This window comes from Apteryx mantelli, chromosome 7 (assembly GCF_036417845.1).
Source record: "Apteryx mantelli isolate bAptMan1 chromosome 7, bAptMan1.hap1, whole genome shotgun sequence".
Taxonomy (NCBI): domain Eukaryota; kingdom Metazoa; phylum Chordata; class Aves; order Apterygiformes; family Apterygidae; genus Apteryx; species Apteryx mantelli.
The window spans coordinates 29,749,180-29,766,996 of NC_089984.1; the positions used below are offsets into that span (position 1 = coordinate 29,749,180).

The 17,817-nt window shown below is 56.0% G+C and overlaps 1 protein-coding gene across 1 annotated transcript; it reads right to left on the bottom strand.

The window, feature by feature from the left end:
- Window positions 1–10,332: 10,332 nt before the first annotated feature.
- TLX1 (T cell leukemia homeobox 1) lies at window positions 10,333–17,533 on the bottom strand. The gene is made up of 3 exons (XM_067299551.1): window positions 17,062–17,533; window positions 14,951–15,188; window positions 10,333–10,555 (listed from the first exon to the last, which is right to left on the bottom strand). Exons 1-3 carry the CDS (start codon window positions 17,531–17,533, stop codon window positions 10,333–10,335), a joined length of 933 nt encoding a protein of 310 aa, XP_067155652.1.
- Window positions 17,534–17,817: the final 284 nt, after the last annotated feature.

A 17,817-nucleotide genomic window follows, 5' to 3' on the forward strand; every position in this document is an offset into this window, starting at 1 on the left:
ATTCCCAGTGCCTCCAGCACAGCAGGTAAATGGAGCAGCTCACCCAGTGAGCATCTTCCCAGAGGCAGGTGCCTGTAGCTCAGCCCTCCGCTTTCCCAACCATCCCACCAGTACTGAAGACTGTGTCAAATGGGACTCACCTGGGCTTTATCCTGCAGTGCTAATGCTTTCCAGTGGTGTGGGAAATGATGCACTCCATCAGGTTTGCTTTGCATTGCCCTGCTCTCCTTCCTACTAAGAGCAAACAGCTTCCGACTTTTCCCAGCTTTTCCTCCCGCTTCACACATTAGTGAGCAGCCTCAACATCATCCTGAAGATCTGGAGAAACCACTCCTTGGGCTGGCCCAGCTGTCGGCCTGGGAAGACAGAAATGCAGCCTGGCTCCTGCCCCCACTCTGGGCTCACGGGCATCTGGCTCCAAACCAGATGGGACCTAGCCCCTCAAACAGCCCCTTTCCCCCCAAACTGAGCAAAGGACTTTCTGGGCCAAGGACAGCGGGTCTCCCTGAGAGCCCCCATCCCAGGTTGGTGGGGACTGCTGCCACGTCTCCTCTGCCTGGGGAGGGGAAGCCCATTTTCAGCAGGATGGTGGAAAGGACAGTGGTATCATTAAGATTGCCAAATTCAGCCGAAATTGGGTCAGAGAGGATAAAAATTATCAGATGAAGACAATGGACACACACAGACACTCATCCACATGTGCACACACAAGCATGCACTCTCAAAAGCCTTGCTTTTTTGGAAACCAGGCTAAAAAGAGGCACCAAAGAAGTGAAACTTCACAGCTCGTAGGCCATCCAGAGGATGTTTATCCCAAATTTCAGCATATCATTTTAGATCACGTTTTGGCCGCTGCCCTCTGGGCACAGTTTCCCTACTAAATGCACCATGGAATAAATAACAAGTGATGGTGGAACATGAATAATCCCTTCTCAGAGAGAATTACTTTTCTGACGGATACTGGGGAATAAATGCGGCTTTTAAAAGCAATAACTTGTTAAACATACACACACAAGCAAACCCCATTAAAGTTGTTTGATGTAAGCCAGGGAGAAGTGTCTCTAAATCACATAATTATTTTGGAGACAAAGGCACATTTGTCTAAACTGGTTCAAATCACCTTTGGGGAAGGAGGAGAGAGGGTTTGTGTCTGCACCATTAAATGCTTTGTGTTCTTGCAGCTCACCCCAGATTGCAGCCAGAGGATTGCCAGACTTTTATTTTGATTGCACTAAAGACATTCATATGTGCTAATAAAATAAAGGTGATTTCCTTGAGCTTTATTGGCTTCCTATGCCATGAAGAGAAAATCATTGCTTCCTTGTCTGTCTGTTTTAGCATTTTTTTGGTTTTAAATTTTTCTCTCCTGAAATAAAAGAGAGTTGATTAATGCAAGCAGCTTCTTGGCAGTCCTTGAGGGCTGTTTCTCAGCCTGATGCTGCCACAGCCTCCTCCTTTGACCAAGCTCATCCCTCCATGCTTAGGAAAACCCAGCTGCTCTGCCCCAGGACTTGGTAAGCCATGCTAGCTGGGAGGTGGGTGCGTGTGGGCAGAGCTGGGATGGAGACACCCTCTTCCCTGGGTGCCCTGCCAGAGCTCAGAGACTTGCAGAAAAGTCTCCACTTTATGTCCTTGGCGTTGCTGCAATCCTCGAGCAGCATGTTCTTGCTGCATGCGTTGCACACACCTCCCCGACACTGCCTGGCCCATCTAAGCATCCTTCCAACCTACCCACTATATGAAGCATCCGGTGATGGGACATCCCATGGAAAGTCTTTCAGGCTCTCACTTCTAAATCTCTGTGGTGAAATGAACTTTTTCCCAATCCCCTGAGTTTCTCAGTGCTGGCTTTATACTAAATCTTTGCAATACCTGATGAAACGCATACCAGGCGGGTGAGCAGATGGGCAGACCCAGTGACTTGGGGTGGGCAAGAGTGCTGCTCCTGGGGCACATCTTTGCAGCCAGAGCGATGCGATTGCTCTCTGATGGGCTCTCCCTGTGCATTACTTAAGATCACTTTGTGAGCATGCTGTGCCCCGAAGGACACGTCCCCGCCTGGACCACACCACACTTATTCCTGAGCTGTCACCAGCGCAGCCTCCCCCCCTGCTCCCAGTTGGGGCACTGATTTTAGCAGCCGCCCCCTTCTTCTGCTTGAGAGAAACCCCACAGGGTCTCGGCTGCTCAAGGGCATCTCCACGCCAAGGGCCTGGGGCGGACGCGCCTATGGATGGGAGCAGGGGCCTGGGACAGGCGGGGACGATGTGTCACTGCTGCCACGGGGGGAAGCTGTTGAAGGAGCTGCGAAACGCGCTGTGTCTTACCCCTAGATGGAGCTCGGTGCCTACGATTTGCTCTAGGATGGCCCGGAGGGCTGGGAGCAGCGAGGGGGGCTGGACGGGGCAGGCAGGGATGCTCGAGGGCAGTGCCCCCCCACCCCCACCCCGGCATGGGGGCGAGCAGGGGCCTGGGGTGTCCCCAACTCTGCCTCTCCAGCCCACCCATGGGTGCACGCACCCGGCCAACAAGGAGGCCATGGAGCCACTGGTATGGCCTGGCCACGGGAGGATGGCGTGCACTGTCCTCTGGCTTTGGCCGGTTTTGGCCCTGAAGGGGTGGTGGCCACACATTTTGGGGGGAACGCCAGCAGCTTTGACCCCTATTTGTCTCATGGCACTTCAAATCCCTCTCTGAGGTGCCTGTGCGGGGGGGGTCGTCCTGCCCTAAACCGTCTCCCTTGGGGGAACCCAAAAGCCCCTCTATCCTCCTGCTACGGTGTCTGCTATCCAGAAAACAGCCCTTAAAATAAGGGCAAATGAGGGGGGCTTAATGGGGGACGCCCCTGGGAGGGGGACACTGGGGTGAAGGACCCCGAGCGGCACGCGTGAGGGATCAGACCTGGGCAAGGCAGCGCCTGCAGCGCTCGCGGGCGACGACCGCCTGCCCCGGCCACCCCGGCTCGCGTGCGAAGGGGTCTCCGCTCCCCTCGCCCTCCTGCCGCCCTGCTCGGCAGCAGCACAGGGGTAGGAACCGGCTCCCCGAACGCGAGGAGCCGTTAAGCAACACGACGCCGTCTCTTCGCTCCTCGCCTCTTCTGGCAGCGTCTCCGGCCACAAGTTCTCTCGGGAAACCGTTTCCTCCGGATAACGTTACAGGTGTGTCTCTGCCTGCCTGCGGATTTGCTCTGCCGCGTTTCTGGTTTGCTTCCCTGGGGATTTCGCACATGCGCGCCCGACGAGAGAGCCGGCTTTGCACCGCAGTCCACCGGAACACCGAAGCAGTCCTGCAGCGTATTTTTCCGGGATGAGCTCTGTGCTGCCTCGCCTGGCTGCTATAAGCACGTGAGGAGCTGAGGAGGAGTTTGCCTCCGTGCAGGCCCCGCTCCAGGGGATAAATATCCCAGATCTGCGAAGGAGAAACAGTGTGGGAAGGGTCTGCGGACCCCCAAACCTGGCCGTCTCGTGCCGGTCCCCCGAGAGCACGCTCCGCTCTGCGTGTATCACCTCCCGCCGTTGGAAGCGGCTGGACTAGCCATGGCCGAGGCGGGTTTTAGACCTGTCATAACAACCGATAAGGTTTCAACATTTGTTTTCACTCTATGCCGAAATGAAAGCCAGCTCTTCCCCCAGCGTTTCCACCAGGATTGGGACGGCGGGGAGCATCCCCTTGCTTGCCTCAGCGAGTGGCTGCGTCGGTGGGCAGGACGCCGGGGACGCGTCCCTCCGCAGGTGCAGGTGTCCCTCCAGCTGGAGGGGAGCAGAGCCGGCAGTGGCGGAAACGCAGCAGCGGACAACAAACTTCCCCGCGCCTAATCCGGAGGCAGCGCTCTAGATACGCCCCAGGAGCTCCGGCCCCGCTCCAAGCCCACGTCGGCGAGGAATGACGTAGGCATGACCTCTATTTCACTAGCAGCCTCGTGATGCGACGTCTCCAGATCCTGCAGCCGGGCCCCGGGGTGCAAACCCTGCCAGGGAGCAGCCCTTCTCCGGCTTGCTCCGCAACAAATGCTTCCTGACCTGGAGAGACCTTAATGGCATTTTTTTTGCCCACCGCTTTTGAAGGAGCATCTTCTACCGCCTGCTCTCCCATCCCTCAGGGCTCCTGGGGACCTGTTGGCGTTTGCACTCTTCTCCCCAATCCTGGGGAACCCGCGAGGGCCGGCTGCCTGGTCATGGGGCCACGCCGCGGCACGACTCTTGGAGCTGGCCTGGAAAAATACCCAAATCAAGCGGCAAAGACACTTATCCCTGAAAAGGGGGGAAACTGTGCAGAGGCCTGGCACAACTCAGTGCACTGCAGGGCTCTCTTCCTGACAAAGACCCTGAACAAGATACTTCCCTGTCCAGGCCTCTTTTTCCCCTTCAGCGCTTTGCAAGGGGAGATCTCGGGGTCAAGGCCTGCCTCTCGCAACGCTCACGTCCAACGTACCCAGCATCCCAGGCCCAGCCGTGCACCTGCTGGCCAGCAGCATCGCAGTCCAATTTTAACCTAAAACTGGGAGAAGAGGAGTCTGACGGGCACCGCCACACATCAGCAGCGGCCAGGGGACAGCAGGTATCGCTGAACAAAGCAACTTTCTTAAAGTATCTCAAAACTTCCTCTTGCGGAGACACAGAAGTCCCTGGGAAACGGAGCTTCTCTCCATGTTTTTGTGTATCCCAGTCCCTTTGTGCTGTTTTCCAGCTGTAGTGGGGAAAAAAAAAAGTATTGATTGATTTTTTTTTTTTTAGTGGCTGGTTTGTTATTTTTAGGCTGCTACCATCTATGAGAGACAGACGGTGAACTGCAGTCTTCTCCGTGACAGCTGGGACTTATGTTCCTCGGAGGAAGTGGGAAGACGAGTTGTCTCAAGCCTTACTCGCTCCTGCTCAAAAATTAGATCAGAGGCACTCCATCTCTTCCTGGTCGTTTTATTTTTGCCCCAAAAGCCCAAATGCAAAGGGAGGCACGGCAGTAACTAATGACTTTCCAGCACAAATGGACAGATTGATTTCACTCAGCATTACTTGACTGGAAATATTTTTCAACTCTCTGAAGAGTTCAAAGCCAGACGCACGAGGGATTTGGGCACCTTCAGTTCTCAGCGTTTCCGCTGGAGCTCAGCACGTAATGAGCAGTCACACATCTAAACACTGCTGCGAGTCTCGCCCCACGCTTGCCCCAGCCTCACAACTACTTGCAAGGAAAAGCAGAAAGCCAGGAAATGAATTTCCACACTTGGAAAATATAGATTTTTTGTGTCTTTGGGAAAAAAAAATTCTATTGAAGTACAGTTTTGAGTTTGACTATTAGAAAAATCTATAATATCCATTTAAAACTACCAAAATAACAGAGGGTTGCTCATCAGTGGAGGTGAACAGGGACAAAGAACTTTATGCCCTAATCTTGGGCAAGCATGGAGATATCACACACAAATTTCCTACTGCAACAAAGGCCAAATAAAAAATCTGAGTCCCGGACAGTTTCACAAACAAAAGGTCTGCAAAAAAAATGGAGAAAATCTGCATGGTTTGATTCCATCAAAAGTTGGTTGTGATAATTGGTAGTTTTGTGTAATTTTGTTCTCTGCACAACATTTGTTAAAAAAAATTAAAACTAGTTTTTCTTCACAAATTGAAATCTTTTTATTTTAAAAAAAGTCAAAGTGGGACGTTTTGATAACTCCAATTTTGACTTCTTTTGTATTTTTCAAATACGTGACAGTAAAAGCTCATTGTTGCACAAAGAAATCAGCATCACTCAACCAGTATTTTTCTGGAAGAAAACAAAAATAATTAATTTAAAAAGTTCCAGCTGTCCCAGAAACCCAGACACGGTCAGGGCTTTGCTTGTGTAAGGAAACCCAAACAGTTTTCAAGAGAACAATTTTCAATTCGGTTGGTAAACCAGCCTGCGTTTTCGTTAGGGTCTAGCGTATATACAGCTGCGCGGGATGCGAGCCGGCCTGGGCCGCGAGGAGGGGTTTGGCTTTACGAAGGCCTGCGCCCGTCGACGCCACGCTGAGTCGGGAGCTCTGATTTAAAGCTTTTCAGCCTGTCAGTTAATTACGAGTGTGTCCGAGCATTAGCAAAACAGGCAGCGGGATCTGATTGCTGACTTGGGGGTGCTGCAAAAAATACGCATCGGCAGCGCTAGCGAGGTAGCGAACGCCAGCCTATATGTAGCTGTTAGGGGGATCGGACCACGCGCGCAGGCGAGGCACAGACGCTGCCGCGGGAGCCGCGTTTTGAATACCGCGAGTGCCCCGTGCGTGGGGTAACGCAGCTCCCGAAAAGCTACGTGCAGCCTCTGCAGAGCGCTCGCGGGAACGCCTAAGCGGGGGCACGCACGTACTTGCATGCCTGCGGGCTCAGCCCTGCAAGGGGCCAAATTTCCCAACCCTACCGGGGGAAAAGGCACAAAACCTTAAAACCGTAAAGCCCAGAGAGTCGGCCGCGCTGCTGCGCGGATAAAACAACGACTGATACTCGTTAGGACGACTCCTGGGCTTAGCTAATTGGTTAAATGGGGGCCAGACCTCGCAGCCTCTCGTGCCCGCATACCTCACCGAGCCGGGACCGAACGCAGACAACCGCAGTATGTCCAGCTGGGCTTCGTCTTCTCCAGCTCCACACAGATGTTTCATACTCCCTTTCCTCATGCAAAGGCTGTTCCCCCCCCCCCCCCCCAAGATTTTTGCCTTCGAAAGCTCAGCACGTCTACAGCCAAACCGCCATAATCCGTTGCTCTCGGTCACCCACGGCATCGCCGGCAAGATCCGTGTGTGCGACCCTTCCGTGCTCTCCTACGAGGCGCCTGTACGCTCGGCTGCATGTATCACGGCAGGCTTTCCCCCGCTGCCAAAGTGCGCTCTGCCTCGTTTTGTATTTCCTAGATACGGGCAGACAAACAGTGGAAAAACAGTTTGCGCTAAGTCACACTGGGGATTTGCTGTGTTTTGGGATGAATGGAAGGGGGAAATGACTCTCAAAGCTTCTTAATGCAATTTTATTCCTGTTCCCAAATAGGTATAATATGAAAAATTAAATCAGCCTTCAACATGGTATGGATGGCCCCAGGATATGTCTGAGGTGATGTCAGTCTACAAAACATATAATTATATCGCATCATTTCATGTCATTGCTTATTGATTTAATTCCAGCCTATTTCAGACAATTTTTATTTTCTAGGTACAGATCATCATATTAATAACTGGAAGCATGTATGCAGATATCAAAAAAGCTCCTGTTACCAAACCAATTTTAAGAATGAATTCAGGAGAAATGTTTTAGCAGAAGTCCCTTCCGAAAGCAATTGTTGCAGGAAGAAGAAAGACCGGACAACTATTTTTCTGGTTCCAATATTACATATATTGTCATTTCTTATCAAGACTTCTTTCTTTTGTCTTTTTTTTTAAACAGGAAAGATTGATATGAAAAGGAGGAAGTCGACAGTTTCTAGAACAAGGTATAGCTGAATATTGTATCTAAACACATACCCTTGAATGTGCATTATCATACATTCAACTTTGCTGGGAAACATTTCAGAATATGAAATGAATAACGCAGATATTATAAAATGGCTGTCTTGGAATTAAATTTTAAGATATTGATGTGTCATAATAATAAAATAGAAAACACTTGTAATATCAACAGTGAGCACCATGATCATTTTTCTTATTTTGTGGCTGGCGCTTTTCCTATGCGGAAACCTTGCAAAGGAAAAATGTACACTCCAACAAACCGTAAGCCATTAAAGATTTGTACACAGCAATGCCTCCTGAAGGATTAAGCCCTAAGCACAGCATTATCTTTGTAGCCAAAGTTGGACACATACTAAATAATTAGCTGAATCAGCTCCTAAAAACCTGTCTGTGGTATGAAACAAAATTCAAACAAAAGACATTCATCAAATTTATCTTGGAAAAAAACGCAAGCAATTTTATTCTAGCTGGGTTTTTTTCTGAGTAATCAGGTATCTTTTAAGAATATCTCCTAACCTATGTTCTCTGCAATTTACTTATTTTCCTGTGCTTTTTCTTTTTTGGTTTCTTGTCTCTCCTTCTCTGCAGATGTCTGCATTTGTCTGTATGTTGTACTGCAAGATGGGAAAATCCCAGACTACCACAAATTTTCAGCCCATGCCTGCATTAATCACGTCAGAAAAAAAATATGCTATCCATACTTGCACTTGGAAAACTCTCCAGCAGCGCTGCATAGCCCACCCAGAGGAGCGAGGGTGAGCTGCCCCGACGAACGGGGCTGTTGTATGGGGTTCGCCCCACACCGCGGCCTGGGCCCAGCGGCTCCCTGCAAGCACCAGTCCTCCTCGAGCATCCTTTAGCCAACAATTCTCAGCGCTGGAAGGAAATCCTGGCCTGAAAGCAGCACGGCTTCCCTGGTAATAAACCTGGAGTCTCCCCCAAGGAAGCTGATGGGCGTCTTCCCCCGATTTGATTTTCCCCTGCCAAAGGCTTCTCCATCTGGAGAAGATGATCCAGAATAAGGCTGAGCACAGACCAAGTCCCTGGAATAATTCCCTACAAGGCTGTCTCTAAAATGTACGATTGCCCATGTCTTTGTATAAAAGCTTTCTCTACAAAGTTTCGGACACCAACACCTCTAGACCCCCCCAGCCCAGGCAAGCGCACAGGGCCTCGTTCAGGAAATTATTCAACATGTGTTTAACGCTAAGGCCCTGAGCAATTCCTTCCACACCTAGCAAGCCCCGCAGAAGTGCCTAGATTAAAGCAGGTGCTAAATGCACTGCTGGGCTGAAGCCCGAAAATGTTCACAGGATCAGAGATTAAAATATATCAAATTATCTCTAGAGCTTCCAAAGCCAGAGTGGACTCCAGCAAGATCAAATGGAAATGCTAACTCTATTTTCATTTTAAGCACATAGTGAAAGCTTCAGCATTAAGAGTTCTGATATGCTGTCTCCTCTCCGGGAGCTAATAGACAGGAAGAGCAAGGAATTAAATGATTTATTCAGTACCCTGGAGATTTTTTTTTATTTTCTTTTTCGTTTCCACATAAATTACACAAGCACTTTATAAAATGAATACACATAAAACACCTTATAAGTGCATAACTTAAAAAACAAACAAAAGAATGCCTTTAAAAATCTCACTGAAAATAGGTTTTCTGATTGCTTGTTTGTACCAGCTGCTTAAATTGGCAGTGCTGTTTTAGATTATAAGTAACTGAAAAATATATACTGTATATATATATATATCTATATATTCCTGTCATTTGCTATAAGAAGTGCTTTGTTTAATTGTGTCTCATTCCCTCGGTACAATTAAAGAAACGACTAAGTTAAAACGGTTGAAAGTGAAATAGATTTTCACCATCACAAACTGCCTTGTAAAGGAAAACGAGTAAAATAAAATATTGGACAACGTTTTGCAAATGATATGGAAATAATCCATTGAAAGAAACTGCATTACCCCTGCAAACTGCCACCAAGGTCTTCTCATTATTAAAATATAAGCTGATCGGCATGGAGTCTGTGGCGGCCAGGGACAGTTTGGGCTCTTCATACAATTGAGATATCATATTTACCGTCCTCAGGAGTCTGTCACTTCCTTCTCCTAATCCCCCCTCGCAAGAAAAAATTAATGAAAAAGGGGAGGAGACATTGCTAGGTGAGATCCGACGGGTCCACATCTGTCGCAAGCAGAAATTGCTGCCGGGAGGAAAAAAAAAAAAGCCGGCTTGTTTCCTCCATTTGTTGCATCCCCGAACGTCTCCGGCGCGAGCGACCCGGGGTGATGCCGAGGAGTCTCGTTGCAGAAACGTGCTTTCCAGGAAGCCGCGTTCTTTTGTTTCCAGCCATCAAAGTGTTTATATATATACATATACGTATGTGTGTGTGTGTATATATATATATGTATATATACGTGTGGGTAATTCTTTTATATATATACACGGATGCGGATGAAGCCAGGCTGTGCGCCGCCGCCAGCAGGACCCAAAGGAAGTTTTCTCCGGGGCGAGCGTCCCGCGGCCGCGGCCGTCGGGGCTCAGCTTTGTCCGGCAGCACGTACGGAAGTTCACGGTCGGCACCGGAGACTTTCGAAAGAACAAAGGGGCCGGGGGGGGCGGTGAGACGCCGCCGCCGCCGCCACGCGGATAATCCCGCGCACCGGGAGAGTTTGCTGGGTGTTTCTCCCTTCCCTTCCTTCCCAGCGGAGGAGCTCCCCGGCCGCCGCGTGGGACGCACGGGCGGCCGGGGGGGCTGCGGGGCGCCAGCCTTCCCCAGGGGGGGGACGGAGGCCGCCGCGCTGCCCACGGGGGACAGTCCCACGGCGGGAGGTGGGCGCGCGCCGCCAGGTCGGGGCGAGCCTCATTCGCAGGCGGAGGCGACGGTGGTGACGCTGGTGATCTTGGTGGAGTCGTCGGACCAGGGCTGGAGGTTCTGGAGGGCGAAGAGGGAGGAGTTGTGGACGCAGATGGGGTCCGCTTGGATGGGCTGGTTGATGGTTTTTTGGAAGGCCTCCTGCTGCAGCTGCATGAGGATGCGGTTCGCTTGCTGCCGCTCTGCCTCCCTCTCCTCCGCCGTCTGCCTCCTAGGAGGAAAAGGGAGATTTTAGGAGGGCCTGGGCCGGGGGAGCAGAGGAGGGGCATCTCCGCGTGCTGGGTGCTCAGGGCTGGAGGCTGCTGGGAGAGGAAAGCAGGGGCCGAGCCACGACACGGCCCCACATCTCCGTGTGACGGGCGGCACAGACCGCAGCAAGTCCTGTAAACGGGGAGCTGCGGCCCTCTTCCCGGCCCCCGCGAAAACGGCTCCGACCTTAACAAGCAAGGGGAACAGAGGCAGAAGCACCTTGCTAGGGGTCACAACCCAAGCCGGTGGCAAAGCTGGGAACAGACCCACAGCTCCGGTTATTTTTCCGCCCGCGGGAAAAACTCAAGCAGAACCCAGAACACGCGAGGGCGCGAAAGGATTCAACTCCCTGCAAGCGCGTTTGGCAGCCAGCAGCAAGACCTGAGGGCGCCAGACCCCGCCGAGCGACGCGGGACCGGGGCAGGTCTGCAGGCGCGAGGCAAGGTTAGACACCACGCACCGGCAGCGCCGCGCTGCTGGGAGACGCGCAGCGTCACCCCGGCCGTACGAGCGGAGGCCTTGCCGTGGGGTCCCCTTGCCCTGCACTCAGGACAGCGATCTCTTCTCCTGGACTACAGCAGACATGAAGACAACAAGATGCCCACAGCAGGCAGGACAAAAATCACACGCTTAAACCGCAAGCAAAACGTAGGCTAGACACTAGAAACTAATTTTTAGCAGCGAGTAAATCAAGGAGCAGAAGAAACTGGGCAGAGCAGGGGAGGAAATTTTTAAGAACAGGCTGGACACGCGTCTGGCTGGAATGACACGGGCAGAGCTGATCCTGCCGAGGGGGGGATTAGGGGGCCTCCAAAAGTCCCTTCCAGCTCTGCTGCAGTCCAAGTTCTGGATTTTCTGGGAAGAGAGGACAGGATAGAAATGAGCTGAACAAGTTAAACCCACAGTGGAAATCCTGACCCTGCCGCTGCTGGGCTGGTGGCTCATTCGGGAGGCTACGGTCACCTCTGCTTTTACTGGAGAACGTCGCCAGGTGCCTTCAGTGACGCTGCTGGGAAAGCCCAGGGGCAGCTCACAGTGCTGGTCCCGGGACGACCCCCCCGCGCCTTCCTTCGCTCACACCCCCAGGCCTGGCAGACGCTCTCCAGGCGGCTCGGTGGATCAGTGACAGGGGAAAACAGCAGGTTTTTAATTTAGTAACTCAGGGGGACGTGAGCCGTCTCGTCTTCTTTGGCTGCAGGGATTTGAAGTGGCAGCTCCGAGCTCAGCGGTGACATCTCCGAGCGCGGGGCTGGGGCAGGGGGTCCCTCGCTCCCCGCCGGGGAGCAGCCGAGGCCTGCGGGCGGCTGTCAGGCGGGGGCCTCCGGGGAGCGGGGGTCTCCCGGCGCGCGGCCGGGGCTCCAGTTGGCAAGCAGGTAGCTCTGGGCTCAGTCCCTGCTCTAATCACCGTGTCAACATCTCACGTCAGGCATCCCGGGGAGAGGGGGCTCCGAGCAGCCCCGGAGCGGCTCCGGCTCTGCCGCCATGAATATTTAATGGCTCCCGGCACAATGGCGGGATGCTCCCGGGAGGAAGGGGGGAGCCCCGCAGCTGGGGCAGTCGGGGGCACGGTGGCTGCAGGGGACCCGGTGGCCACAGGGGGCTGACAACAGCCCCGAGGGCTGAAGCTGGGCCCGCTGCCCGGCCCGGCGGCCGTCGGTCCCTGTTGCCCCTGCCTCCGTGGCCCCGGTGCCAGACCCCCTGGCGCCCGCAGGGAGAAGGGAAGCCGAGCACCAGGCTGGGGCAAGGCACCTGGCTCCCAGATGTGTCCCTGCAGCCCTGCTCCAAGCAGCGGGCTCCTTCACGCGTTCACTTCAGCCTGGGATTTGCAGGTTCAAGCCTGCTCGGGCAGAGGAAGGAGTTAAACCATGATGCCCATGTCTCAAGCGAGTGCCCAGCTCACTGGGAGAAGGGAGCAGGGATCAGCTGGGTGCTGGTGGGAGGCCTGCACAGCTACCCCGCTCCGACAGAGAGGCCTGGGCAAGGGCACTCCAGGCAGAGGGAAGACTCTCCCCCCCTCCAAGCCTGCATTTATTTAAGCATTTAAATCCATCTAAGGGCTTAAAGCAACTCTCTTTTCTTAGTTATTCCTTGTTGCCCAGCTCCGACTCCCACACACACACTCTGCACTTCTGTGGGCCGCTCTTTCCAGCGCCCGACTCTCCAAGCACTGCGTGGAGGCCAGTTACCCCAAATCAAGGGTCCAGACCCGGCTGAGCAGGGAGCATTAGCAGCCAGGAGCGCCCGTGCTCACCACTGCAATGTCCAGGGATGCAAACACCGCCAACGGCAGAACTTACAAGTTTGTGACCCTCTGGCTCATGCCTGTGTGGATTCTCCCATGTCTAATACTATGGCTGAGGTCATGCTGCAGCCTTTCCCTTACAGACAACCAGTCACTTACTTCTCTTTACCCAGCTATTTTTGTGAAATGTCTAAATAAGTTTGCATCCTCTGCTTCTCTGCCAAGGGGCTGAACTTGGCCAACAGACTCAAAGACTATTGACAGACAGAGGGAGATCCAGCCAAGCTGCATTTGCCTCACTTCCTTAGGAAACCAGGTTAGAAGACATAGCTGACCCCACTTTGCAGGACATAGCAGGACTGTTCCTCCTCCTTCTCCTCCAGGACTTTGCTCCTGGCTAGCAGAAATCACTCCAGCCAGAGAATTCCTGGCATTGGGGGAGCTGCTGTTCAATGGGGTCCCTGGGAAAGGGCCCACTGGGAGGGACTCACCCCCTCCCTTGCTTTCAGAGCTCCTTGTCCTCTTCCCCCACTTCTTTCCAACTCCAGCATCCCCAGGCAATCACAGTCCCATGCAGCCCTTGTGGGGAGACCCTGGGGAAGCCCTTTCCCCCCTCCTTGAAGAAGCTGTAGAAACAGCCAGGAGTGAGGCCTTAACCTCCAGGTAAACCTGCAAAACACCCAGGCTCGGTTTGTATTTCCTGCTGAAGGATTCAACCCTTCGTCCACTGGGCGACCAGCAGGGAGGGGCCATGGCCACACTTCTAGACCCCCTTTTCCTGCCTGACTGGAAGCCCTTGGTTTGGCCGTGCGCGCCCCATCCAGCGAGCTCCCACCAAGGAAAAGCAGAAGGTTCCTCTCACGTCTGCCAGCCTGTGCCGAGGCACCCAGCACTCAGCACCCTTCTCTGACCCGCTAAGGAAGCTGCCCCTTGCCCTGGTGTCCCTCCGCAGCGTGCCTGTCCCTGGGGCAGGGCTAGGGATGCTCCCTCTGCCAGGGGTGCCCCTTTGGGGACACCCCATGGAGCCGCACTCGGCGGGGGGAGGCAGGCACAGCAACAGAGCCCGGGAACATCCACGGGAGCCTGGCCTCCTCTTCCCCTCCTGCCTGCCTTTATTCTCAAGTCCGGTAGGAGAAAAAAGCATTTTTGCAAGGAGAAATAAACCCCACAGGGGTGAAAAGCAGTGTGTTACGCAGGGCCTAGTGCACCAGTATGGTGCAGGATCTGGCCCAGGCCACCTCTTCCCATGCTCCCTGGTCCCTCCAGCACCGGCAAGTCCCATGGTCACACTGCTGCCCAGGACAGCCCCCACCCTGGGACAGCTCCGGCCGGTCCTGCCGCCTCCAAGCTCACAGAGCACCGGCCCCACAGCACGACTCTACCGGGCAGTCGTTGTGGTGCCCCCCGCACCGCTCCAGGCTGGGGCCGTGCACTTACAGCAGCCCCCGCCAGGCACAGCCCCCACCGCCCGCTGCCCCCACGGGGGAGGCACGGGGGGGCCGCCGCACCCCTGGGCACCTGGGGCCCCTGACCACACACGCCTCCCATACCTCTTGCACAGCACACTGCATGCACACACGTGAACCCCACACACTCACTGCACACACACTGCAGGCCTGCTGCACACACTCCTACACATATGCACACACACATGCATATGCACACACACATTCACATTGCACCCGTGCACACCCACATGCATGCACACCGTGCACTCACGCTGCATTCACACACACACTGCACACTGCATGCACGCACACTGCACACGGCCAGCGTGCAGGCACACCCACATGCATGCACAGACGTTGCATGCTCACACACACACTGCATGTGTGCACACCCACACGCACAAACACACGGCCTGCACACAAACACACTCCGGCACCCTGTGCACATTCACACGCACATTTCCCTATGTGCGTGCATGCACCCGGAAGGTGGGCACATGCAAGCTATGCACACCCAGAGGCACGCACACCCGGCCTACAGACAAACGCACCGCACACATATTCATGCCCAGCTCCCTGCACCCATGCACACACGTGCAGGCACACACATGCAAGCACATATTCACACAAACACCCCAAGCCCGCTCCCCCGGCCCCCACCCCTCACCTCCACTTGGTGCGCCGGTTCTGGAACCAGGTCTTCACCTGGGCGTCCGTCATCTTGAGGGCCTTGGCCAGGGCGGCGCGCTCGGCCGAGGCCAGGTACTTCTGCCGGTGGAAGCGCTTCTCCAGCTCGCAGATCTGCAGGCGGGTGAAGGACGTGCGCGGCTTCTTCTTCTTGGGGGGCGTGCGGTTCTGGTAGGGGTGACCTATACGGCGTGTTACAGTGAAGGGTGAGAGGGCCACTGGGGGGGACACGGGAGGGGGGATGAGAGGCAAAGAAGCAAGCAGCAACACATCAGCAGAGGGGTCCGGCTCCCGGGGCGCTGGGCTGGGGACGCCTCCCGCTGCAAAGCCGCCGCTTTCCCCCCGCGGAAACCCGCGCGACCCCCGCGAGGGGCCGCGGGCCGCCAAGTGCGGCGGCGGCCCCGGCGCGGGGGTCCCGGCGGCCTTCCCCTGCCCCTTCCCGGGCTGCGGCCCCGCGATCCCGCCGGGCCCCGGCGACGGGCGCCCCGAGCAGGCCGGCGTCCCGCGGAAAGCCGCCGGGCACCGCTGCGCTTGGCCGCGCCCGGCGGCCGGGAGGCAGCTCGCTCCCCGGCTTTGCACCGGGAGAAGGGGGCTGGGGAGGGCCGCACCCGCAGCTGGGCCCGGCGGCGCAGCCCCAAGGCCCGGAAAAATAAGAGGCCCTAAGCAAGAGAGATTGCAAGGCGCTTTTGTGAAGAAACGGAAAAGCAAAGAGGAAGCGCGGCAGAGCGGGGAGCTTCGCGGCGGGCGCGGCGGGGACGGTGCCCATTGCAAATCCGCAGCCACCTCGGTGTCTTCCCGGGACACCGCTAAAATATCGTTGCGGGCGCCGCGCCGCAGCGGGCCGGGCCCGGCTCTGCCCCGCCGCGGCCGGGACCGCCGCCGCCGCCCGCTCTCGCCCCGACCGGCAACGCGGGGCCGGTCCCGGCGCCTCCCGGGCCTGCTGGCTCGCAGCGCTCGAGCTGAAACGCCTGCGTGCTTTTTGCAAGCGAGAATCGTTTTAATTCTCCTTTTGGAGCGGCGATAGTCGCCAGCGTTCTCAGCCCAAATGCTTCCAGCCCGGGAAATAACTTCCCGGGCTGGAAACGAGACTTGGTTTTTGGTTTGCTTTTTTTTTTTTTTTTTTTTTTTGCTTTTCCCAGGGAAAAAAAATAGGTAAAAGTCGCTGTATTTCTTTGCGCTGCTGGGCCGACTCCGAAAAAATAAGCCCGATGACTTCCTGGGAAACGGCCCATTTTTATGCCCTCGGTCGCTGAGCCAAGTGCGATCGAATCGAAATTAAACGTGAACTTACAAAAATCGGCCTCGGCTTTCCGCCGCCGAGAAGAGGAGCCGATCCGGGCGCTGCCGGACCGGGGGGCTGATTTCTCCCTATTACGATTTCGTTGCATTTTTAACCTCCCCGTTTGAGCTTTCGCTTTGTTAGCGCCGAAAGACAAACCAAGATTCACCTGGAAAAGGCGGCGGGTCCGGCAAGCAGCTCCAGGCTGAGCCCGGCTCGGGGCTGCCTTAAAGGCACTGCGGCTGCAAAAAGTCCGTTTTGGCGGGGGAAAAACGAAGCTGAAACGGGCAGCGGGGGATAACAGCATGAACGGGAAAAACGGCCGCAAAAGCGCCCGGAGACGGGCCGGCCGCTCCCGGGGCAGCCGAAGGCTGCCGGACTAGACTGTGCCTAAAAATATCCCTATATTTAGGGGCAAACTTTGCCGCGGGTTTTGCTCGGGCGGAGAGCGGGCGAGCCGTGCCCGGGAGCGGGCCGGAGCGGTGGGAGTTTTCCGTCCCGTTTTCTCCGTTGCCCGCCTTTCCCGGGCCTCATCCAGCTGCCGCCGCGGGGAAAGAAAATACCACCACCAAAAAAAACAAAAAACAAAACCCGCATCCAGCGGCGACTGGATGCGCCCGATTTGCTTCCTTTTCTTGCCTCTGGCCTCCTCCGGGCCGCGCTTGCGGAGAGCGGCGCGGGGGGCAGGCGCCGGCGGGGTCCGGCTCTCCCCGTCGGGGGCCGCGGCGGGTCGCGCCCAGCTCTGCCGCGCCGGGGCCGGGCGGGGAGAAGGGGAGCGGGGAGGGACGGGGGGTCTCGGCGCCCTGACTCACCTGTGAACCTGTCTTTCGTGTACCGCCTGTTGCTCTCCATCCAGGGGAAGGTGAGCCCCGTGAGACTGTTCATGCCGTTCACCGCCGGCACGGCGGCGGCGGAGAAGGGCTGGTGCACGCCGCCGGCCACGGGGCGGTGGGCCGGGACGCGGATCACCCCGCCGGCCGAGCTCAAGGTGTTGCCGTTCATGCTCACCGCCATGTTCACGTTGTAGGAGCCGGGCAGGGCGCCCATGCTGCAGGAGGTGCCGTTATAGGCGCCGGCCGCGCCGCCGCTCGCCCCGTAGCTGCCGGTCACGGTGTTGTAGGCGCTGCCCACGATGCAGCCCAGGCCGTACTCCGCCGAGTCCTGCAGCCGCGGGTGCGACACCATGCAGCTGCCCGGCTCCGACGTGTTGAGGATCTGGTCGATGCCGAAGCTGATGGGCTCGGCCTGCCCTTGGTGCAGGTGGTGAGCCCCTATGTGATCCATGCTGCTCCCGGGCACCCCGCCCCGCCGAGGCGACACCGCCGAGCCCCGGCCGCCGGGCCGCGCTCAAGCGAGACGGCACCGAGCCGCGCACGGCCGCCGCAAGGCACCGGGACACACGCGCGACCCAGGCGCACCAGCTACACGCTCAGCGCCGAGGCACGGCAGAGCCACGCACGACCGCGGTGCACCATCTACTCGCTCAGCGCCGAGGCACAGCGGTGTCGCACCCCGAGAGCCAGCAGAGCCACGCGCCACCGAGGCACGCGAGCCAAAACACTCAGCCC